This window comes from Lemur catta, chromosome 7 (assembly GCF_020740605.2).
Source record: "Lemur catta isolate mLemCat1 chromosome 7, mLemCat1.pri, whole genome shotgun sequence".
NCBI lineage: Eukaryota > Metazoa > Chordata > Mammalia > Primates > Lemuridae > Lemur > Lemur catta.
The window spans coordinates 20,055,691-20,081,988 of record NC_059134.1 but is presented as its reverse complement, the minus strand read 5'-3'; the positions used below and the strand labels follow the sequence as shown (position 1 = coordinate 20,081,988).

Below are 26,298 nucleotides of genomic sequence, written 5' to 3'. Positions count from 1 at the left end.
ATTTGAACTCTAAATTCATATTACTTATATCGAGAAAAAAATGTTGAATTCACGTTTGATATTTTTACCTTAATTTGTTTGGCTAGGTGGAGAATTTGGATAACATTTCCTGCATTTAGTTTGTCTGAAAATTAATTTTCTTTGTAAAGATTGGGTCATGTTTGAAAAACTAAAAATAAATTGAGAATTACTGTGGAAATATTTTTTTTTCAACTTTTTTGATTCATTATTATTTTGACAAATGAGTGAATTTGTAATTAAAAGCAAAGGGATCTTTTCTATTTGCAAGGGTCTTTTCACTGTGAAGGATTTGTAAATCTGTTTCATCGTATGTTTTGTTATTTGTCTTGGTGAATAAGTTGTAATGTGTTTTTTTTTTTTTTTTTTTTTGAGACAGAGTGTCACTTTGTTGCCCGGGCTAGAGTGAGTGCCATGGCGTCAGCCTAGCTCACAGCAACCTCAAACTCCTGGGCTTAAGCAATCCTACTGCCTCAGCCTCCTGGGTAGCTGGGACTACAGGCATGCGCCACCATGCCCGGCTAATTTTTTTCTATATATATTTTAGTTGGCCAGCTAATTTGTTTCTATTTTTAGTAGAGATGGGGTCTTGCTCTTGCTCAGGCTGGTCTCGAACTCCTGACCTCGAGCGATCCACCCACCTCGGCCTCCCAGAGTGCTAGGATTACAGGCGTGAGCCACCGCGCCCGGCCAAGTTGTAATGTCTTTTAAGTCAAGCCTTTGTTTTGTGTTTAAGTTCATTTTGTTGCTGAAAATACCTTACAGAATAGTGGTAAAAGTGAATATTAAACCAAATATATATATGTGTGTGTGTGTATATATATTTTTATGTAGCCCTGTTTATTATGTTATGATTGGTTATATTATGTATGATAATTCCACAAGTCAGTTTATCCGCTGTCTAAATAGGATGTATTTGACATATACTATTTTCATTTTCTTACAGGTGAACGGGACTCTGGTGACTCATTCAAACCATTTAGAGGTGGTGAAGCTAATCAAATGTAGGTGAATGTTATTCTCAGTTTTAATTGTTTCATGAAACCCTTAAAGCAAGGTTCAGCCAACATTTTCTGTAATAGACCATTTAGGAAATGTTTTAGGCTTTGTGGGCCATGTGGTCTACTACTGGACTCTGTCATTGTAACATAAAAGCAGCCTAAGCCAATATGTAAATGAATGGATATGGCTGTGTTTTAGGAAAACTTTATTTACCAAAACAGTCTATGGGCCTGATTTAGCCCTTTGGCTAGAGTTTGCTGACCCCAGCAATGAAGGAAAGTCTGAAGTGAAAACTCTTAATTTGCTAATAGGTATCTTTTGTTATTATCTTTGTCAACTTTCTTTATGTGGTTGATTATAATACCTTGTCATTCTTGGTAATATTTCCTATTTATACATGAAAGAAATGCATGAGTCACCTGAGAGGGAGCAGGTAAAGAAATCAGACACAGTAGCTAAATGAACTGCAATAGAACTTTAAAAATCATCCTGCACAGTCACTTCCTCTCAGAGAAGTAAAGGATTATATAATCCAGGGTAGCATTCTTCTCTTGGAAATTTTTAGGGTTAAGAATTTATGATCTTCAGGTTTGCGTGAGTGGCCCACTTGGGTTTAGATCCCTGTGGAGAAACTGAGGCTTGGAATGATGGTAGTCCACAACTAACCTCCTGTCACCACAGGGTCAAATGTGGGTGTCTGCTCCTCCAAGCTGGCAAGGAGGCATGGGCAGGCCAAACCCTAGCTGCTCACAGGGCCTCAGTTTTCCTATCTGCACAGGGAGAAGGGAGGGTTCAGTGGCTCTGTGAGGTTTGCTTGCAAGTGGTGATGGGGTAGGTCTTCTGAATCTCTGAGTTGGGTAAAGTCCAGACACCATACCTTCCCCTCCCCAGGCCTCAGTTTCACTTTGTTGTTACACTTCAGTTGCAGCTGCTTTCCAAAAGAGATTTTGTATTTTCTAATTGCTTCATTTATTTAATGGAAAATAGCATGGCAATTATAGCAGAAGTAAAGAAAAAAGGAAGTCACATGAGTTTGTCATATATGGCTTTTATAATTTTGAGTATGATCTCTCTATGCCTATCTTGTTAAGAGTTTTTTAACATAAGAGAGTGCTGAATTTTGTTGAGTGGTTTTTCTGCATCCATGGAGATGATCATATGATCTTTGTTTTTGCTTCTGTTTATGGGGTGAATCACATTTATGGATTTATGTATGTTGAACCAGCCTTGCATCTCCAGGATGAAGCCTGCTTGGTCATGGTAGATTATTTTGATATGCTGCTAAATTTGGTTTGCTAGAATTTTATTCAGGATTTTTGCATCTGTATTCATAAGGGGTATGGGTCTATAGTTTTCTTTTTTGTTGTGTCCTTTCCTGGCTGTGGTATCAAGAATGAGTTGGGGAGGATTCCTTTCTTCCTGATGTTATGAAATAATTTCTGCAGTATGGGTAACAATTCTTTGTAGGTCTGATAAAATTCAGCTGTGAAACCATCTGGTCTGGGTTTTTTTTCTGTTGGAAGATTTTTTATTGCTGCTTCAATTTTGTTGCTTGTAATTGGACTGTTTAGGAATTGTATTTCTGCCTGATTGAGCCTTGGGAGGTTATGTGTTTCCAGGAATTTGTCCATTTCCTCAGTGTGTTCAAGTTTATGTACATAGAGATATTCATACTCTTCACAGATAATATTTTGTATTTCTGTGGTATCAGTTGTAATATCTCCTTTTTCATTTCTGATTGAGCTTATTTGGGTCCTTCTTTTCTATTTCTGGTTAATCTAGAGAGAGGTCTACCAATTTTGTTTATCTTTTCAAAGAACCAACTCTTTGTTTCATTAATGTTCTGTATTATTTTTTTGTTTTCGATTTCATTTAGTTCCGCTCTAACCTTAGTTATTTTCTTGTCTTCTGCTGGGTTTGGGATTGGTTTGCTCTTCCTTTTCTAGTTCCTAGAGATGATTCATTAGATTGTTGATTTGTGATCTTCCTGTCTTTTTGATGTAGGCATTTACAGCTATGAATTTTCCTCTTAGGACTACTTTTGCTGAATCCCACAGATGTGGGATTGATAACTTGTGTTCCCCTTGTTATTTAGTTCGAGGAATCTTTAGATTTCCACCTTAATTTTCTCTTTGACCCAGTAATCATTCAGCAGTAGGTTGTTTAATTCCATGACTTTGTGTAGAATTGAGTATTTCTGTTAGAATTGATTTCTAATTTTATTCCACTATGAACTAAGAAGAACTATGGTATGATTTCTAATTTTTTTGAATTTGTTAAGACACGTTTTTTGGCCTAAGATGTGATCAGTCTTAGAGAATGTCCCATGTGCTTATGAGAAGAATGTATATTCAGTTGTTTTGAAGTAGAATGTTCTGTATAAATTTCTGTTAGGCCTATTTGCTCTAGAGTCCCATTTAAGTCCAGTGTTTATTTATTTTCTGCTTGGAGGATCTGTCCATTTCTGTCATTGGGGTGTTGAAATCCCCAGCAATTATGATGTTGCTATTTATCACTTTGTTTAGTATAGTTTGCTTTATGAATCTGGGTGCACTTGTGTTGGGTGCATAAATATTTAGAATCATTATGTGTTCTTGATGAATTGTTCCCTTTATATAATGACCATGTTTGTTTTTCTTTACTATTGTTCTTTTGAAGTCTGTGTTATCTGATATAAGAATGGCTACACCTGCTTTCTTTTGATTTCCATTTGCTTAGAATATTTTTTTCCATCCCTTTATCTTGAGTCTGAATGAGTCCTTGTGAGTTACATATGTTTCCTTGAGACAGCAGATACTTGCCTTGTATTTTTTAATCCATTCAGCCAGCCTATGTCTCTTGAGTGGGGAATTCAAGCCGTTCAGGTTTCTTAAAACCTGATAAGTTGGATGCATTTCTGTTCATCCTGTTGGGAAGAACCTTATTGCTTTGTTTTATAACTTGAGCCATTATTTTATGTGGGCCCTGAATTTTAGCTTTTGGGTGATTTTATGCTGGTAGGTTTCTACTATGCTGATTGATATATAATGCAAATCTGAGTACTTCCTGCAGGGCAGGTCTAGTCTGACAAATTCCCTCAGTGTTTGTCTGAAAAAGTCTTTATGTCTCCCTCATAAGAAACTTAGTTTTGCAGGATACAAAGCCATACATGACAAAGCCCACAGTCAACATCATACTGAATGGGGAAAAGTTGAAAGCATTCCCACTCAGAACTGGAACAAGACAAGGATGCCCACTGTCACCACTTATATTCAACTTAGTGCTGGAAGTCCTAGCCAGAGCAATCAGGCAAGAGAAGGAAATTAAGAGTATCTAAATGGGGAAAGAGGAGGACAAACTATCGCTCTTTGCTGATAATAAGATCTTGTGTCTAGAAAACCAGCCGGGCGCGGTGGCTCACGCCTGTAATCCTAGTACTCTGGGAGGCCGAGGTAGGTAGATCGCTCGAGGTCAGAAGTTTGAGACCAGCAAGAGTGAGACCCCCTCTCTACTAAAAATAGAAAGAAATTATCTGGCCAACTAAAAATATATATAGAAAAAATTAGCCGGGCGTGGTGGTGGATGCCTGTAGTCCCAGCTACTCAGGAGGCTGAGGCAGTAGGATCGCTTAAGCCCAGGAGCTTGAGGTTGCTGTGAGCTAGGCTGATGCCACGGCACTCACTCTAGCCCGGGCAACAAAGCAAGACTCTGTCTCAAAAAAAAAAAAAAAAAACCACAAAAAAAGAAAACCCCAAAGATTCCACCAAGAGACTTCTGAGATTGGTTAATAAATTCAGCAAAGTCTTAGGCTACAAAATCAATGTACACAAATCAGTAGCATTCCTATACAACCAGCAACAGTAAAGCTGAGAATCAAATCAAAGAGTCAATATCTTTTACAATAGCAACAAAGAAAAGAAAATACCTAGGAATATATTTAAACAAGGAGGTGAAAGGTCTCTACAAAGAGAACTGCGAATCTCTGAGGAAGGAAATAGCAGATGATATAAACAAATGGAAAAACATGTCATGCTCATGGATCAGCAGAATCAACATTGTTAAAACATCCATACTGCCCAAAGTGGTTTACAGATTCAATGCTATCCCCATCAAAATACCAGTCATTTTTTTGCAAATCTAGAAAAAAAAATTCTATGCTTTGTTTGAAACCAGAAAAGAGCCTGAATAACCAAAGCAGCCTTAAGCAAAAGGAAAATATCTGGAGGCATCACTTTACCAGACTTTAAGCTATACTATAAGGCTATAGTAACCAAAATGGCATGGTACTGGCACAAAAATAGAGACATAGACCAATGGATCAGAATAGAGAACTCAGATATAAAACCACTCACATACTGCCATCTGATGTTTGACAAAGTAAACAGCAATATACACTAGGGAAAAGAATCCCTATACAGTAAATGGTGCTGGGAAAATTGGATAGCCACATGCAGAACAATGAAACAGGATCCATATCTCTCACCACTCTCAAAAATTAATTCAAGATGGATAACAGACTTAAATCTAAGACATGAAACCCTAAGAATTTTAGAAGAAAATGTTGGAAAAACTCTTCTAGATATTGGCCTAGGCAAAGAATTTATGAAGAAGACCCTAAGAGCAATTACAGCAACAACAAAAATAAATAAATGGGACTTGATTAAATTAAAAAGCTTCCACACAGCCAAGGAAACAATCAATAGAGCAAATAGACAACCTACAGAATGGGAGAAAATATTCACATGCTATATATCCGATAAAGGGCTAATAGCCAGAATCCACAAAGAACTCAAGCAAATTAGCAAGAAAAAAAATCAAACAACCTCATTAAAAAGTAGGCAAAAGACATGAACAGAATCTTTTTGACAGAAGGTAGAGTAATGACCAAGAAACGTGAAAAAATGCTGAACATTACTAATCATCAGAGAAATGCAAATCAAAACCACAGTGAGATAGCACTTAACCCCAGTTGAGAATGCCTTTTATCAAAAAGTCCCAAAACAATAGGTGCTAGTGTGGATGTGGAGAGAAAGGAACACTTATACACTGTTGGTGGGAGTGTAAACTAGTGTAACCTCTATGGAAAATAATATGGAGATACCTCAAAGAACTAAAAGTGGACCTACCATTTGATCCTTCAATCCCGCTACTGGGTATTTACTCAAAGGAATCATTTTATCAAAAAGACATCTGTACTAGAATGTTTATTGCAGCACAATTCACAATCGCAAAGCTATGGAATCAACCCAAGTGCCCATCAATTCATGAGTAGATTAATAAAATGTGATATATGATACTTTGGAGTATACATATACCATTCTGTAGGTTGTCTATTTGCTCTATTGATTGTTTCCTTGGCTGTGCAGCAGCTTTTTAATTTTAATGTACCACATATACATATGTGGTATATGTATACTATGGAGTACTATTCAGCCATAAAAAATGAATTAATACCTTCTGCAACAATCTAGGTGGAACAGGAGATCATCCTCCTAAACAAAGTATCACAAGAATGGAAAAACAAACACCACATGTACTCACTGTTAACTTGGGACTAACCAGTCAGCACTCATGTGCAGGGATGAAAGTAAAACTGAATTGCAGTCATGCAGGTGGCAGAGGGGAGAAGGGGATGGATGAAATCATACCTAACAGGTACAGTGTACACTATGTGGGCAGTCGGCATACTTACAACTTTGACTCAAGCAGTACAAAAACAATCCATGTAACCAAAACATTTGTACCCCCGTAATATTGTGAAATTAAAAAAAAAAAAAATAGAAATGACTCACCTCCCCCCAAAAAGTCACATGAGAGTCCCACCATGTAAAACATAAATTCCTTTTTCTTTGTTCTGGCCTGGTTTAGGCCTTATGTATTTGTTATCATATCTCTTAAAACAGCGGTCTCCAACCTTTTTGGCACCAGAGACCGTTTTCATGGAAGACAATTTTTCCATGGACCAGGAGTGGGTGGGGGGATGGTTTCAGAATGTTTCAAGCGCATTACATTTATTGTGTACTTTATTTCTATTATTATTATTACATTGTAATGAAATAATTATACAACTCACCATAGGTTGGGGACCCCTGCCTTAAAGGAAAAAAAAATGAGGCACCTTAAATTAAATGCAATAAAAAATGAATTTATGATTTTCTGTATCAGATTATTCCACAGTAAAGTAGATTACAAATAAGAGATAATTGTTTGTGGCCAAATAGAATCACTATTGTTTTATTTAATTCTACTTCTTTCATTGAGTGGTTGGATATGTTTAGAATAAATTTAATAAACTTAATTCTTTTTTGGCCTTCTTATTGCTTAAGTTAAGCAACTCTGAATTTTTTTTTTACCTTTTAATCAGAGTACCAGTGCTCTAAATGGTCACTTTAATTATAGCTTTTAACTTAAGTGTATTTTAAAAGAAATTCAGTGATTAAGTCCCCATACTGGAATAAATTTGATTACTTATTTAATGAGATTGTGTTTGTAAATTTTTATGTGCCCTATATGTATGGTTTATGTTAATAAGTATATGCCTGATATCTACTGTAGAGTATAAAAAGTAATATTATGCCAGGCGTGGTGGAACACCTTTGTAGTTTCAGCAAATCAGGAGGCCAAGGTGGGAGGATCAATTGAACTCAGAAGTTTGTGGGTGCAGTGAGCTATGATAATGCCACTATACTCCAGCCTGGATGACACAGTGAAACTTTGTCTCTAAAAAAATTTTTTTAAATAATAAAAATAAAAAGTAAGGTTATTTCTTTAGCTGTCTAGGTTATTTTTTTTTTTTGCTTATTCCAATATAAATTTTATTATACAAATGAAATCCTAGGATTATAGCAATAGATTACTTATCCAATAGCAGCAAGGGCATAGCTAAAAACAAAGGTAAGCATAAAACACTTTGAGTATCCAAAATGGATATAAATTTGACATGTCTAAAACCTATGCACCATACTTGTATAAAGCTCTCGCATGTCCTACTTTTTAATACATATATTCTGGATACAATAAAAGTTATTTCAAATCAGAGCAGTTTAGAAACAGCTAAAGAAGGGAGCTGAAGAGCTAGGAAGTTACTCAGGCAAGCACACATGGGCAAGTAAGATATAATAGACGATTTTCTGATGTAGACTGATGAGACTGGAAAGCCTTAGAATGTGTTTATACTTAAAATTCCTCCAAATCATAGCACTTGTGACTAAGTTTAACAAAAATAATTTTTAGCACCCCAAAACACTAAAAAAATAATTGGTAATGAGTTCCATGGGAGGATTAAGTTCGGAGACTGTGAAATATGTTTAAACGTTCTATTGAAATGTCTAAGAAAAGGATTTTGTCATTTAAAGGTCAGTTGTCTAGAAAAGTCATTTATTTGAAACATTTCATTTCTTTTTAGTGCTAGATAATGAATGTCTGTTGTTAAGTCTTTCTGATTATGATGAATTTTGCTGTCTGAATTTCCCCCCTATAGTATGTCTAGTGAATTTCTGTCCACTTCTCCAAATTTTTTAAATTAAAATTTACTATTTATTGTTTTTTCCTGTTTTGGTGGAATATTTTTTGGTCATATCATTTTCTAAAGTTAATTTAAAATTGCATTGTTACATTCTAGAATATTAATTAAACCCTGTCTAATTAATTAGTATCGTCTTAAAATATGAAGATACTTAGAATTTACATTTAAGAAATTAATTGAATGTAGCAATTGGTAGATGGTCTTCTCTATTTTAAGAAAATATATTCTTGGGGTTATAAATTTTATATGCTTTTAAGTACTATCTAATCCCATGAGTAGTAATTTGCTATCTGAAAATGGCATTGTTCTTTTAGATTTTTTATATTTAGGGTAGTCATAAAAGAGAAATGACAAATTGGATTGTTTTTCTCTGGAGATATGATTAGCAGATAATGGAACTCTCAAATAACTGGATCTTTCAGAACTTTCAAAGATTAAATGATGAAATGTTATAAAATGTTTCTTAACAATGTTATTTTCCCTTCCCTTCCCTTTCTTCCATCTCCGCACTCTAAGCTGGTTCCTATGTAGCTCTCACTGTTCAGGGACGCCCACCTGGGTCGCCCCAGATTCCACTCGCCGATTCTGAAGTAGAGCCATCAGTCATTGGACATATGTCTCCCATCATGACATCCCCTCATTCACCTGGAGCATCTGGGAATATGGAGAGAATCACTAGTCCTGTGCTCATGGGGGTAAGAGTAGGAAAACTTCCTAGTAAATGCTCAGTTGTATAAGGGTACCTTTGCTTTATTTTAAGAGTTTTGAAGTATTGGGCTGGTAGACAATTTAATTTTAGTGTTCTAGAAAATGTCTTCCCAATATAAAAATTACGTAATAATTGGGAATGATTGCAGAGTATTGCCATAGCAGGTTTATTTCAACAAATTGTAAACACCTATCATGTACAAAACAATGTATTACCTTCAAAAATATAATCCTGTGTTCAAGGTTCTTAGTCATCTTAGAATGTATACTTTAGGACAGGGGGACTTTTTGTTTATTTTGTTTACTGTTGTGTCCCCAGTGCTTGAAATATTGCGTAGTGTATAGTAAGTGCTTAATAAACCTTTGTTGATTAAAATTGAATCAAGAGTATACAAGTAAGTATAATACAAAGGCAAAATGTAGAGGGAAAAAATACTAAGTTCTATGAGATTTCAAAGAAGGAAGAAAGCACATCCAGTTGTGATAAGGAAAGCCTTTATGGAAAGATTTTATTTGAATTGAGCCTTAAAAAACAGGTAACATTTAAGTTGTGGTGATGGAGGGAGGAAGCTAACCCAGGTAGAGAAAATAGAATAAACAGAGATAAAGAACTAAGAAAGCATCAAATATTTTTGGGAAGTAGCTAGGATTTTTGTTTGGCAGGTGCCCCCAAGGATGTATGCAGTGGAAGATGAGCTTTAAAAAAGTAGATTGATTATATATTTTGAAAAATCACAACTACCAGTCTGATTTGCCTGTAACTGGATAAGCAGTGAAGAGTCCATTAAACATTTTTTTGAGCAAGAGTGACATGATTATATTAGGATTGTTGGAAGACTAATTTGGTAAAGTATTACATGGTTGCGAAACGAGAGATAGTAGGAGAGGAGTTAGGGAGAGGGCTATCTTCATATTTCAGCTAGGAGGTACTGAGAATTTGAGGCGTGCATGGGGATTGATAGTAAAGATCCAAATGAGGGAAAGTGTATTATTTTTATACTATGACAACTTTATTTGTTTAACTAATATCAATATTTAATGTTCTCTTGAACCCTGTTTAGTAAAAGTGAAATAGAAAGGCAGAAATTTCCCTGTAACTTTTTATCTTTGTCATGTCTAAAAGCCTGTCCTCTTAACCCAGTAACAAAGAAAATCCTAATAGCTGAGACACAATATTGTATTTCTTGTTTTTTCTATTTACTTTAGCTTCACTTTCTTTGTATTGGTTGTTGTTTTTTTTTTTTTTTTTTTTTTATCTTTTTCTAGGAGGAAAACAATGTGGTTCATAACCAGAAAGTAGAAATTCTGAGAAAAATGTTACAGAAAGAACAGGAACGGCTACAGGTACTAAATGAGACATGAGGCTATTTACAGGCCAGTAAAAAAATGAGTGGTGCTTATCATCATCACAAGCAGTATTGTAATCAATGCCATTAGCTATTTTATTGATTAAGAATGGACTTTTTCTATATTTTCTTGACATAAGTAATTAATTATCAAAATATTTTTATAACTTTTCAGTTATTGCAGGAAGATTACAACCGAACACCTACCCAAAGATTGCTAAAAGAGATCCAAGAGGCCAAGAAACACATTCCTCAGCTGCAAGAGCAGTTATCCAAAGCCACAGGCTCTGCTCAGGTAGCATCACTATTAAAAGTGCTACCCAACTTTTTGCAGGAGAATATTCTTCTGGGAATGTGTCAGAGAATGTTGTAGTTGCCTTTTTTAAAATTAATTTTTCTAGTGTCGGACAATAGTGTGTCCTGCATAGGATGCTACAGAAGTAATGTTTAATGAAATAAATGTGGGCGTCTGGTTGTTTGCTTGCTCATGATTATAATGTTTCTTTGTTTCATAATAATGTAAAAAAGAATTGAGTGCTTTTACTTTGATGTGGCAAGCTAGTAAAATGTATTTAGATACATATGTTTACATTTTTGTGGTTCAATCTGCTAACTTAGAATGGCAGTTGATATGTTTTTAATAGGGATATAAGATTTTAAAATGCAGGCATTATGCTAAATACATGGACAAGCATTTTCTTGTTTAATTTGCACAGCAACCCTCTGAGGTTAGGTACTGTTGTTTTCCCTCATTTTACATATGCACTTAAGAGAAATTTAGAGAGATTAAGTGATTTATCTGAGGTTATGTAACCCAAAAATGATAGAACTGGAATTCAAATCCAGTCTGAGAATTTCAAAACACATTTATACCCTTAATGACTATATTTTTATTGTAATTTTTAATAGATTTCGATAGAATTTGCCTCATAGGTATAAGCTATGGAGGCAACAGTCTCATTAGAAAAAATAGATCAACATTTGTATATCAACCTGACATATTTTGTAATATTCAGATTCTACTTCATCTTAAAGCAAAATGGGCAAACTGCCTATACATTTAAAGTAGGTAAAAGCTGTTGATTTGTCACTATTCCTGAGTTAGGTCTCAAGTGAAAGCCATGTATTCATAGAACTGACAGGGTTCTTTGAAAGATTATCTAGCCTAATCTGCTCATTTTCAAGTTTAAAAATCATGGTTGAGAAAATTAGAGTCTGAACTGTTTAAATGATTTATACAAGGCCATGCAGTATATAAGGTCATCTGACATCCTTGTTTAGTGTACTTTTCATTAAGCATTATTTTTTTCATTACTTTCAGTCCCCCTAGCTATGTCACATATTGAATATTATGCCTCAGTAATGTTGACAGTTTTGTGTTATTACTGAGCAAAGACAACATTCCTACCCTGTTTAAACAGTACAAGTATGTCCTGATGTAAAAGCTTATAATAATTTATGTTACAGTATTGTGTCCCAGAATTGGCAATTTATTGAAACTGTGATGCATTGGAACGCAGTTAACCAGAAGTTACAGTGTAATAATCTTTACTAATGGGCAGGTAGTATAAATCATATAAATTAACAAACCATTTTATCTTTTTGCTGTATTTGGAAGCTTGAGCTTTTACTTTCTTTACTAAAATATCACTTTCCCTGTCTTTAAGGCCGTGCCATTTTAGAATCATAGAATCAGTAGTTATTTATGGATTTTACTGATAGAAATTTAAGCATTCTTCATCATATCAGAGTGTTCAAGTTTGGCTTGTAGATCGTAATGCCACTCTATTTCTTTATGTAGTCACTAATGAAAGTTTTCTTTTATGTATGTGTTTCTTTAATCTGTTTTAGGATGGAGCTGTAGTTACGCCCTCCAGGCCGTTAGGTGACACCCCGACAGTTAGTGAGGCAGAAGCAGATCCTGGAGATGGGCTGGGCAGAACTGACTGTAGCAGTGGAGATGCTTCTCGGCCCAGTAGTGACAATGCAGATGTAAGCATTAAGTGTTCTAAATCTTTATCTTCTGAATTCTTCCTTACAGTCCTTTTCTGGGTTTGATTTTAAGTTATGTGAGTTAGAGCTGTGGTCTTATTTCTTAAGTTTTATCATCTTCATTTTTAATATACCAATTTGATGAACAGAAATTCTTTAAGCTGTCATATATGAGCTTTCAATTTCCAGAGCTTTTTCCCTTGAACATCCTTTGCCAACTGTTTCTTTTGCAGGGATGGAATTTCCCAGCAGGCATCTTGTTTGTGGGTAGAGAAGTTAATAACGCTGGTGCTTTCTTACTGAACGGAGAAACCAACTGTTGATATCTTTAAGAGCATGTTAATGTTCCATTTGTGGTCAGAGTGACTCAGTCTTGAATCATGGGGCACTTTGCCATTACAAAGAGGAAAAGCCTTCGTCCTGCTAGATAGACTTCAGTTAATAACCCAGGTTTAGTAACAGCACTTTCTTGGTTAACCCAAACTACCAGATGAACACGGGTATTTGTTAGGAAGATGATAATAAAATATTTTGTAAGTTGAATATGGTATAGTACTATAGTAAGATGAATTTGTAAAAGCTGAGTTCAGTTACTTAGCAATACTTTGTAAGTAGTATATAATGATTTGAGTAATAAAAATGGATCGCCCTCTTTAAAAATGTTGAAGGAAGTGATCTGAGCCACTGTTTTTGTAACTGTGGATCATGAAATGAATTTAGTGGGTTGTGACCAATATTAAAAAAAAAGGAAGTAAGAGTGCTTTGCATGTAGAAGAGGCATTACTTCTTATGATTTTGTTATATACACACATACACATATATATGCTAGTTAACAATGTGAAGTGTCACTTTTATTGAAGGTTGTAGTTAAAGACAAGTTTAACAGCCACAGTCTAAGCCATCATTCAGGCTACCTTTTGAGACTTAGGTCCAGTGACTCAGTTCCTCATGCAAGGAAAATTTGAGGTTTTTTTTTTTAAATGAAAGATGGTGATAGGAGTCTTGTGATTGGGTTGGCTAAAGGTTTTAATGGAAAATTTCAGTTTTGGCTCAAGAAAAAAATTATAATAGCTAACACTTATTGGGTGTACATACCATATGCTAAGTGTTTCACATTCCTTATCTTAGTCAATTCTCAAAACAGCCTTATAAAATAGTATTATTGTTACTGTGACTTTACAAAAGAAAAAACTGAAGCCAAAGGGAGTTTGGCAGTTAACTGACTTGCCAAATTTACCTAGGCTATAGGTGATCTACCTCTACCTAGCTCCAGATTACCAGCATCTAAATATAAAGGAAGGCACCAAGGTGTGAAAATGCATAATATTTTGGGAAAGCAGTGAAAATTTTAGGGTAACCTGGTGTATAAGGGTTATTGTGCATGAAATGGCTAGAGGTTATCTTGGAAATGAAGTCTTGACTCCAGATTGTAAAGGGCTTCAGCTTGTTCTGGCAGAACCTATACTGCTTTTGGGAGTTTTTCTCCTACTCTCCTTTTTGATTTAGTGCTGCTTCTCCTCTCTGTTTTCCTGGCTTGTCTCTACCATTAGATGGAAAGTTCCTTAAAGGCACAGACTGTCTTATCTGACTTTATGTTTCCAAAGTGGGGCAGATTGTAGGCATTCAGAACAAGTGATATGAATGGCAAATTTGAATTTTGTCTTGTATTTAGAAGAATGTTACAATGAAATCTGTGGCTTGGAAATATAACTTTGTTAGATAAACAGTGAATTGATGAATTATGGAAATAGGCATTTCGATGAATTAAGACTGTTTGACATGTAATTGCTATTTAATAAGTATTTGAATAAACAACACAATGAATGAGTAAAGTGGGCATTATTTTGCATGCAGAACAGAGGCACCATCAGAAATATGTCAGTGTGGAAAATGAAATAAAGAGACAGTGAGATCTGTAAGAAGAGAAGACTGCTTTGCTTAATAGGATCTTAATAAATGTGCGTTGAATGGATAATATTATAATTGCCATATATTGAATATCTAGTTTCTACCAGAGGTCAGAGCTAGTGATTTACAGATATTCTTTTTAATTCTCCTAATAATTGTAATGAAACAATATCACCATTTTACAGATGAGGAAAGTGAGGCCAAATAAAGAAATGAATATTATGGAAATCTGAGTGAGAAATGATAAAGTCCAGGCTAGGCTATAACAAACTGGTTTAATTCCCACAAGTGTCTGAGGCTAAAAATGTGCTGCTTTTAGCTTATGGCTTTTCCATGTTTGTTTCAATTGTATTGCAATAAGTTTGGAGGAGCCAGTCTTCTTATCTTTTGAATCAGTGCTTTTGATTTTTCATTTTGTTCTCATTTTTAAAAAATAGTCTTCTGGTGGTATCTGTGATGTCATTACAAAAAAATCTCTGCTTTTGCTTACCTTGGAGAAGGTTCTAAAAAATGTCCACGTACGTAGTTTGCACAAGAGAAGCAACTTGATAATAAATCATGTAAAATTTAGAGCATGTGCTTTTCTGATTTTCAGCTTGTGAATGATATTTTTGAAAAATTATATTGGAAAATCGTGTCCCTGATAACCTAGCCTCAGCAGTCATCAACACATGCTCAAACTTGTCTGTGTCCCCTATTCCTCATATCCCCCAAATGCTGTATTATTTTAAAGTAAATCAAAGGCATTATTTCATTAATATGTGTCTCAAAGAGGTAAGGTGTTTTAAAAATATAGCTATAAAGTTCTTATCAAACTTTAGGAATTAATATTTTCTTAATATACAATTTGATTAATTATCTTATAGTGATCTTTGTAGTTTGTTTATTTGAACCAAGATCCGGTGAGGGTCTTCATATGGCCTTTGGTTGACAGGTCATTTTAAGTCTCTGTAAATTATAATAGTTCCCCCCTCTTTTTCTTTTGCCATTTTTTTGCCAAATAAATTTGGTCATATGTCCAGTAAAACAGCCCATTTTCTAACTGTATTTTCGTGATGTTGTGTAACATGTTCCTCTATCTCTATTTCCTGAAAACTGATGCATCTAGAATCTTGACAAAATTACAGTTTGATAGTTGTTGTCTGGCATGAACAGTTTGTGGGTGGTACTGTGTACATCCATTATATCACATCAGGATGTGAATTTCTTGTTGACTTATTGTGGTTGTAAGTTTATTTAAGGTGTCGGGTGATGTCAACATGATTCCTTCATTATAAAGTTTCCCATCAAGCTTTTATGTAATGTTTTTATATGCCATTGATGACCAAAATGCTTTATTTAATTAGGGGTTCAAAAGGATGACATTATAATTTAGTCATTTTTTCTGTATTTATTAGGTGGAATTATTTTATAAAGAAAAATTTTCCCTTACTATTAGGTTACCCTAAAATATAGCTTATGCAAGAAATGCAGGATAAATACTTTTCCATGTATTTTTTTTTAAGAATCTTTTGGGGCAGGTGCAGCTTCTCAAGACAGTAATCCCCACATTTTGGGAGGCTGAGGCAAGAGGATCGCTTGAGCCTAGGAATTTGAGCCCAACCTGGGCAAGACCATTGTCTCTACAAAAAAATTTAAAAATTAGCTGGGTGTGATGGCACATACATGTAGTCCCAGCTGCTTGGGAGGCTGAGGTGGGCAGATCGCTTGAGTCCAGAAGTTTGAGGCTACAGTGAGCTATGATTACCCACTGCATTCCAGCCTGGGTGATAGACCACAAGACCCTGTTTCTTAAAAAAATAAAAAAATTGAAAGAAAAAATTAAAAAAAAAACCTTTTTCTTGATACTGTTCAGGAGAGTTGATACCCTAGCAAACTATAGAGGTGACTAGTGTGTGTGTGGGGGTGTGTGTGTATAATATTTTGAACTCATAGATTCTAACATGAGCTACCATTTTCTGGTTGATGGGAGCCCCCTCAAGTTGTCTCTTGTTCTTTTTGACTTGACTTTCTGGTATCTTTGATAGCTTCCTTGCTTTTTGTGACAGGATTATTCTAACCTCATCTTTCTTATCTGTTGTCCAAAACCAAGAGTCATTCATTTCTACAAGGTGGGGCATATATTGAAACTACTGTTTTTTCCTATCCTGTCATATATTGGTATATGTATAGATAACATGTATCATTCCTGTTGGCATTTATACACAAGTCTCTTGTCCCTCATTTTCAGTTGCTCTGAAGAGTGGCTCCCATTGGTTTGGGGTGTTCGTCAGCCCCGAAAAGTGAACTTTCTGCATGTCATATAGCTTGTATTTTACGCAGTTGGCTCTCTATATTTGTGACCGAATCTGTGGATTCAACCAACCAGAAGCAAAAATATTTGGAAAAAAATTGCATCTGTGCTGAATATATATAAACTTTTTTCTTGTCATTATTCCATAAACAATATGGTATAACAACTATTTACATAACATTTACATTGTTTTATGTATTATAAGTAATCTAAAGATGATTTAAAGTGTACAGGAAATAGGTTATGTACCACTAGTATGCCATTTTATATCAGGGACTTGAGCATCCACAGGTTTTAGTATCTGCAGGAGGTACTGGAATCAATCCCCCAGGAATACAGAGGAATGAACTATATTAGGTTATCCCAAACATACCATGTAAATTTTATAAAAATCCATATGGCAGCTCGCACATGAAGTAGTTACAGAAAAATAGACGCTTAATTTTATTTATATAAGTGGGACAAAATGCTTTTTTACTTGGAAATAAAGGACAGTTTGGGAAGGTGGGAGTTAGGGAAGATAGATAAAGATAGAATTTGATTTTGAGAAATGAGTTTGAGAAATGTAATGTATCTGGTTAGAGTTATTTGGTAAAACAGTAATCCCCCAGGCCTGGAAATTGGGTAAAACTATTCTGTTGGTTCTGTATTGTTTATCAACATAAAACTGAAAGGAACTGAGAGAATAAGTGACTTGCCAAAGTCAGGGGGGGGAAAAGTCAGTAACAGAGCTGGGTATATGAAAGGTATATATTAGTTTTAATATAAATATGAAATTCATAACATTATTTTTTCACACTATTTTTCATTATTTCTATTTGGTGTGCCTATTGAAGTGAACTGAAGATCTTTTTTTTCATTAGAGTCCCAAGAGTGGCCCAAAAGAGAGGATTTATCTAGATGAAAACCCCGAGAAAAGTGAAACAATTCAGGACGCTGTGAGTATGAAATCCATGCAAGTGATAGTGCTGTCTTTAGTTTTCCTTATATTTAAGGTATGACAAACACATTTGATATTTTCATATTCTATTTTTTTGATAAATAAATTTATTTAAGGAACTTAATGAAGATTTGAATAAATGGAGAGGTATTCCACAGTTAGTGTTACTAGGTTGCTTAGTATTTTTGTTGTGATAAAATATACATAAAATTTACTCTTTTAACCATTTTTAAGTGTACAGTGACATTAAGTATATTCACATTGTTGTGCAGCCTTCACCACCGTCCATCTGCAGAACTTTTTCGTCTTCCCCAGCTGAAACTTAGTACCTGTTAAACACTAAGTCCACACACCTTCCTTCCCCAAGTCCGTGGCAACCACCGTTGTACTTTCTGTTTCTATAGATTTGACTACTTCAGTTACTCATGTAAAAGGAGTGATATAATATTTGTCTTTTTGTGACTGGGTTACTTCACTTAGCATGGTGTCTTCAAGGTTCATCCATGTTGTGGCATATGTCACAATTTCCTTCCTTTTTAAGGCTAATATTCTGTGATATGTATGTACCACATTTTGTTTATCCGTTCATCTGTCAGTGGATGCTTGGGTTGCTTCCACCTTTTGGCTTACTGTCATTATGCTGCCCTTCTTTCAGTACTTTTAGGTGTATGCCTAGAAGTAGGATTGCTAGATCTTACATATTTTTAATTGAATACTTTTAGCATTTTCTGATTTATTTTTTAATTAGACTTGTTTAAAGTTTTATTGTAAAAGATTTAACAGCATTTTGTGATGTATTTATTATTAGCAATATAAGGACTTTTAAAAAATCACAAATATGAAATCAGTTATAAAATAAAAAATTGGCTGGGCACAGTGGCTCATGCCTGTAATCCTAGCACTTTGGGAGGCTAAGGTGAGAGGATCGCCTGAGGCCAGGGGTTCGGACCAGCCTGAGTAACATAGCAAGACCCCATCTCTACAAAAAAAAAGAGAAAAGGTAGCTGGGCATGGTGACGTGTGCCTCTAGTCCCAGCTCTTTGGGAGGCTGAAGTGGGAGCATCACTAGAGCCCAGGAGTTTGAGGTTGCAATGAGTTATGATAATACCACTGTACTCTACCCTGGGCAACAGAGTAAGACCCCATCTAAAAAAATAAATACATAAATAAATAAAAATCTTATGACTAATGCCATAAATCTTTCATCTGATTTCTTTTTTTGAATTATCAAGGCCTTGAGATTTAAAGAGTAGTAAAAAAAAGGCAGAATCATGTTTAGGAGATGCAGGTGTTGGGGTACACTTAAGGAGGAAAAACTACCGATACATATTATTCACTCAACTTATAACTTGTGGATCCATTTATATAGTTTCAAGTATAGCTACTAAGCAGGTGACTCCCAAACCATTATAGCCCAACCCTTCTTTGCAGAACTCTAGAACCAGCATGTTCAACTGCTGTCAGATTTAAGACAAACTCATTCTTTTTAAATTTTTTTCTAAAATTTCTATTTCTCTTAATCCTATATGGTCCTCAATTTTATTATTTATGGTCTTCACACATCCCATATTTATTATATTATACATTTATGCTTTTATATTACCTTTTCTATGCTGGATCCAACTTTTTGAGTTGACAAATGGATCACTTGTTGCATGGAGTGTAATCTGCCAACCTACAGTTTACTTTTACAGTTTTGGTATCCTTGTTTCTATAGCAGTGTTTGTTTGTGAGCTTACTTGAAAAATTTATTGCATTATGCCGGTGATATCCAACCAGGAGTGATTTTGCATCTCAGGGGACATTTGACAATATATGGAATCACTTTTGATTGTTAGGACTGGGAGGCTGCTACTGGCATTTAGTGAGTAGGTAGAGGTCAGGGATGCTGCTAAACATCTTGTAATGCATGGGTCAGCCCCACAACAAAGAATTATCTGGCTTAAAATGTCACCAGTGCCATAGTTCAGACACCCTGCATTATACACTTAGGAAAATGAATTAAAAGTGAAAAAATAAGGTGCAAAGACAACTTTCAGTTATGTATCATTGACAGAAATCTTTGGTTAGTACTTCTCAGGTGTATTAACCTGTCTGCGAACTTTGCATTATCATTTCTGCTCTCATTTTTCCTTTGTCCTATTGTCTTCATTCACTTTTTTAAATTTAAGTTTTTTGTTATAACTGTTTAAGTAAGGCAACTTTAATTCTTTCTGTCACAAGGCCTAGATATGTATGAATTAATAAATGATGTGTACAGAAAGTGATTAGTATCACAACTAGTTACAGATTCCTTTGTACAGATTCCTTCTCCACTCCCATTGCTTCACTTGACCAGCCTTTAAAAAATTAAAAAAAAAAGAAAGAAAGTGATTAGACTCAGATAACCAAGTGTGTAATAAACAGCTAAAGGTATTTACTACTTCCAGGGGAAATGTTTTTCCTCCCAGAAACATCGTTATTGTTGTGGTCATTCTCTGCTGAAATGGTTCATGTCCTTAAAAATTTGAGGACCACTGCTTTGAAAATAAAGTACTTCAAAGAAAATTTTTAAAAATCCCACCAGTTAAGTGAACCATGTCTTTTTGATGGTTTGGCTTTATTCTTTCTCTGAATTTGACCACCAGATAATCTTTCTGTTTTTTGGTTTTTTTTCCTGAATGTTACCAGGACACTCAATCACTTGTCGGAAGTCCCTCAACCCGTATAGCACCTCATATTATTGGAGCAGAGGATGATGATTTTGGTACTGAACATGAACAGGTAATGAAATTTTTTTATAAAAAAAAAATCAATGATTAATTTTCTGAGATGTCTGATTTGTTGTAAAAATGAACATTTTCTGGAGATTAAAAATAACATTTGAGCCTCGCTGAAATAGCTCAGTTGGGAAAGCGTTAGACTGAAAATAACATTTGTAAGGATTTGAAACTAAATCTTAGGGTGAAAGGCCTCTTGGGTTAATTGCTTACTTTAACTTTGACCAATAGAAATGTCTTTGCTTTTAAAGCCAGTAAGAGGTCATTGAATTAGATTTAAGTACTTCATTTCATTGAGGTTCGGAATATTACTGAAAATGGTATTTAAAAAAAAAAATTCAGTCCCCATTGTTCATTGATGGTCCATAGGAATATGATTGGCATGATTTTTGTCCTTGTATCCTATGATCTTGCTAAATTCCTTTATTATTTCCAGGAACTTTTAACATAAGTCTTTTGGGATTTTCTACATAGATATATATGTTGTCTCTAAAAAGAGACAATTTTTATTTCCTTATTTCCTATCTTTTTATCTTTTATTTCTTATTCTTGCCTTTATTGTACTGGCTAGGACTCCTTTAATAATATGAGGTTGAATCAGAGTGATGAGACACCCTTGCCTTATTCCTGATCTTAGGGAGAAAGATTCAGTCTTTCATCATTAAGTATGATGTTAGTAACCAGCCTGGGCAACATGGCAAGACCCCATGTCTACAAAAAATAAAAAAATTAGCCAGACATGGTGGTGTGCACCTGTAGTCCCAGCTACTTGGGGGGCTGAGGTGGCAGGATCACACAAGCATAGGAGTTTGAGGTTGCAGTGAGCTGTGATCATGCCACTGTACTTCAACCTGGGTGACAGAGCTGGACCCTGTTTCTTAAAAAAAGAAAAAAAAGTATAACATTAGCTATAGGTATTTTTGTAGATGCTGTTTATTAGGTCAAGGGTTGTTATGTTAACAAATATTCCTAGTTTGCTGAGAGTTTTTTTTATCATGACTAGATGTTGAATTTTGTTGAATGATTGAGGTGATCATACGGTTTTTCTGATTTAGTCTCCTAATGTGGTAGATTACAATGATTGATATTAGAATGTTGAAGTAACCTTGCATTCCCGAATGAACCCCACTTGGTCATGATGTATTATCCTTTTTGTATTAATATATTGTTGGATTCAATTTGCTCTTACTTTGCAGAGGATTTTTACATCTATGTTCATGAGGGGTATTGGTGTGTAGTTTTTCTTATTGTAACATCTTTGGTTTTGATAGTTGGGTAATGCTAGCCTTTAGGTAGGAAGTAGTCTTCTATTAATTTCTGAAAGACATTGTGTAGAATTGGTATTAGTTTTTAGATTAACTTCTCCAATTTTTCTAAATGTGAAAAATTATATGGAAATTGTGATGCTAGTTTACCTTAAGTTTAACTATTACTGTTTTTTATGTTTAGTGTATTTAGGGATTATACAAATACTCTAGGAGTTGTCTTAAAATCACACAACTCCATTTCCCACCACCATTTCTGTGATAGCTCTTCAAATGAAAAGGAGAAACACCTGTTTTGTTAATTGGGCAAAAAGCCTTCCATTATATTTTGAGAAATGTTGTTAGATTGTATTTGATATACTGATTTGTAGACATCTAAGGTGTACATCTCCTAAATTTTCATTCTCCCCAAATGGACTTTCTTCTAACCTGTCCCTGAGAGATGATTAATTTTCAGAGGAAGAGATTCTGTAGCCTGTGTTGCCAGTAAATTCTAGTGACATTTTTTAAATCTTGAATTTTTTTATAGGGAGGTCAAAGTGAAATTTGGATAGCTATGTGCAATTGAGACTACATTGCATTTTGTATTTGTATGTTGTAGTTGCTGACATATAGTTATTTCTTCCTCTAGGTCAATGGGCAGTGCAGCTGTTTCCAGAGCATTGAACTGCTAAAATCTCGTCCGGCTCACCTGGCTGTTTTCTTACACCATGTAGTTTCACAGTTTGACCCTGCAACATTGGTAACATATTTTGCAATTTATCTGATTCAGAGTTATTCTATTGATTCATATACCATAGAACTTTTTATATCTACGAAATGAGTGGACAGACTTCTTCCAGTTTCACAAACATGTAATGATAGATGTTATTAATTTTTTTTGAGACTTGGTTACATGGTAATACCTACATTATTTTTGGTGACCTGCCTGTTGCAAACATTCCTACACAATTAGGATCTAGAAAATTACATTTTTCATGGTTTCTCACTTTGTGTTTTTCATTCCTTTTTCCGCTTCAGCTCTGTTATCTCTATTCAGACCTGTATAAACAGACCAATTCTAAGGAAACGCGTCGCATCTTCCTTGAGTTTCATCAGTTCTTCCTGGATCGATCTGCAGTAAGTTGCCAAGTTAATATTATAATCTTTGCTTAAGTACATTGAATTATTTGCCTCTGGTTTCCAATCTTCCTTCCCATGTTTTTAGATTTTATTTTGCTTTCTGACATCTGTATTGTATCTCAATTATTAGTTACTCTTTTTTTTATTTTATTTATTTATTTTTTTGAGACAAGGTCTCACTCTGTTGCCCAAGCTGGAGTGCAGTGGCCTCATCATAGCTCACTGCAGCCTCGAACTCCTGGGCTCAAGCGATCCTCCTGCCTCATACTCTGGAGTAGTGGCAGCACGCCTGGCTAATTTTAGTATTTTTTGTAGAGACAGGGGTCTTGCTCTTGCTCAGACTGGTCTCAAACTCCTGGCCTCAAGTGTTCCTCCCACCTCTGCCTCCCAAAGTGCTAGGACTACCGGCGTGAGCCACCATGCCGGCCTGGTTACTCTTGACTTTTTTTTTCCCCCCATCATTTCTAAATTAGTTTTAGGCATATGAATTCTCACTATCAGTTTTAGGGGATTTATGTGTATTTGAGTTTTTACATGTGCATAATTAAAATGAGGGAATGAAAAAGGGAACACATATGATATATATATTAGGACCCAAGGGATAATACTTGCCTCATTGAACTCTGGGTGGCCTCTTAGAAGTGTGGAGACAGAAGTTTAACTAAAAAGTGGTAGAAAAGATCTCACTCACACTGAAATAAATAATAATAGTGTTTTATTTTACCAATGGAAATGTTAATAAGATTTTTAAACTAGTAAGTTTTATTTTTAGCCTTGTTATGGGTAAATAGCGGCCAGCCCATAATACATCCTGGATAATCACACCCCACAGCCCCAGTCCTTTCAGATTGGCAGTTCTCTTAACTGTGTCATACCTTCTCTCCTAAAACCTCCATCACTACTTCTCTTACCCTTTTCTCAGCTGATAACCTCGACCTTCCTATTGCTCTGACAAATTTAAAGTATACAGAAGAGAACTTCTACCTGATGTATCACCTACCTTCATCATACCATACCTTTGCCCTTTCCCCTAACGCTGTGGAGGGATTGTCTATCTTTCATCTAAGGCTGGCGCTGCCCCTCTCTATCTAGAGTGTATTTCCTTATGTTAGATTTACTCAAAGACCTTACTCTAGCAATTATCCCCCCTCTCTCCTGCATCACCAGTTTTTTGTTTGTTTGTTTTCTGAAAGTGAGCAACTCACATTAGCATGCCAACATTGTTATTTTCCCTATCTTAAAACAAACAAACAAACAAACATTTTGGCTCTACTTCTCCCTCTAGCTCCTGTCCCATATCCTTTGTATTCCTTTACAAAGTTTCCAACACACTTTCACATTGCTAAATGCAATTACCTTCTCAGTGAGACCTTCCCTGACCAACCTACTTAAAATTTCACCCCTTTTACTTTCTGTCACTTCTTATTATGTTATTTTTATCCATGGAACTTATATTTTATTTATTTACTTAGTTTGTTTATACAGTCAGCCCTCTGTTATCTGCAGGTTTTACCAACTATGAATTGAAAATATTCAAGGAAAAAAATTTTAAAAATTCAAATAAAAACGATACACTGTAACAGCTATTTACATAGCATTTACATTTTATTAAATATTATAAATAATCTAGAGCTAAAGTATACTGGAGAATGTGCATAGGTTATATGCAAATACTAAGCCATTTTATATAAAGGACTTGAGCATCCACTGATTGTGTATCTGGAACCAATACCCTGTGGATACCAAGGGATAACTGTATTTCTACTCTTCTACCCCGAATGTAAGCTCCATTAGGACAAATATTTTTGTTCTGTTTGTTTACTGCTGTGTCCCCAACACTGAACAGTTCCTGGTACATAGTGATCACTCAGATACTTGTTAAATGAATTAGAGTTCTGATTATTCTGCCATTGTTTAAAATATTATACTTCATTTTTATTAAAATAATGTACTTTCATGAAGAAATGATAGTATATTTAAGTATGTTTGAATTTCACATTTCTTAAGGGAGCTCCAAACTAAGTCAAATTTGCTGCTTATGCTCCATATGAATATATCATCATTAAAGTATAAGAAGAATGGTGATTAATTTGCTAATTACATTTTTATGCTACAGGTCATATTTATTTCATATAAATATCTATATACACAAATGAACTTTAGTATATTTTTTTACACTTGGGATAGAAATGCTTTTAAGAAAATTGATTTGAGCTACTGCTTGACAACTTCAGTTAAAGACAAAGTTTTGAAATCTTTTTCACTGTTCTTCAAATGAATATAAAAGTTCTCGTAATTTTGAGCAGTGACTTATTTTCAAATTTAAAACTTTAGATCTTATAGGATTTGTTTAAATTTGGAATGATATGACTTAAATAGATACACAATACAAAATAAGCCTGAAGAGGTTAAGATATTTCCTCTAGATCCAAAATAATAAAATGTTTTCCCCAAATTAATGGGGGAAAAAACAATCTGGTAATTATTATGCAGTTATTGTGGGGAAAATCCTAGCTAGGAAGAAGTATATTCTAAGACAATCACCTTAGTTCAATAGCAAGAATTATGGATGGTTACTGGAAATTTAAGACTCAAAAACTCAACATTGACATCTAATACTTTCTCATTGGGAGTGTGGCTATTGTGAGGATTCTTTAACTTTACATAGGAAACTGATTGGGAATATGCTCTGCATCTCAAATACAGGGAGTAAAAACCATGGTTATATATGAGTATCTCAAACACAGGAAATAAAAATTATATATGAATAAATTTTTCATATGGTGATATACACATAGTTTAGGTTTTACCTACGTTTATTTAAATGATTTATAACTGATTATGTTAACCAAAGATTCTAGAAAGTCAAAACTAATATATTCATTAGGAATAAGTGTGACACAGAAGCATTCAGTCATCTAGTGTAATTAGACCGTAGATATTTCCTTTCTAGCATGATTCTTGGGAAAAGGGCTTATTTTTAAGTTTAAATGGTAGAACATTCCAGAGCTATGAAATTTGAATGAATAAAATTAACTTCTACGTGAATATGCTTATAAGAATAGGTATCCAAGTTGTATCCTTTTACTTTACATACATCTTGAAACACCTTTGGTGCTGTTTCACCTTCTGTTTGCATTTTGTTTTAGCACCTGAAAGTTTCTGTTCCTGATGAAATATCTGTGGATCTAGGTAAGTTTGGAGTACCAATATCCTGGAGAATTACATCTCTGTAGAAATATAGCTCAGCTCATCTCTAAAGGTTTTATCTGTCACATGGCAACTAGTTGATCACCTGAATCGCAACAGAAGGAGAGTCTGTGATACATTTAAGAGTAAATGAGATCTGAAGTCTGAGATGAAATACATGAAATGTACTAAAGTACTTCTCTTTGGCATACTCCAACTTAAAATTTGTGCCAAGTAGCATTGGTATGTTCC

The 26,298-nt window shown here is 34.8% G+C and overlaps 1 protein-coding gene across 3 annotated transcripts in view; it reads left to right on the top strand.

Moving 5' to 3' along the window:
* ARHGEF12 (Rho guanine nucleotide exchange factor 12) overlaps positions 1-26,298 on the top strand; it is a 150,754-nt gene that overhangs the window by 84,558 nt on the left and 39,898 nt on the right. For 2 of the 3 annotated variants that reach the window (XM_045556258.1, XM_045556259.1), the window contains 10 exons: positions 965-1,022; positions 9,041-9,219; positions 10,499-10,576; positions 10,754-10,873; positions 12,430-12,570; positions 17,635-17,709; positions 20,382-20,474; positions 22,367-22,477; positions 22,756-22,854; positions 26,007-26,049. In XM_045556258.1, the coding sequence (XP_045412214.1) occupies positions 965-1,022; positions 9,041-9,219; positions 10,499-10,576; positions 10,754-10,873; positions 12,430-12,570; positions 17,635-17,709; positions 20,382-20,474; positions 22,367-22,477; positions 22,756-22,854; positions 26,007-26,049 (997 nt within the window). The remainder of the gene's footprint in view (positions 1-964; positions 1,023-9,040; positions 9,220-10,498; positions 10,577-10,753; positions 10,874-12,429; positions 12,571-17,634; positions 17,710-20,381; positions 20,475-22,366; positions 22,478-22,755; positions 22,855-26,006; positions 26,050-26,298) is intronic. The other variant, XM_045556260.1, reaches the window with a different exon arrangement.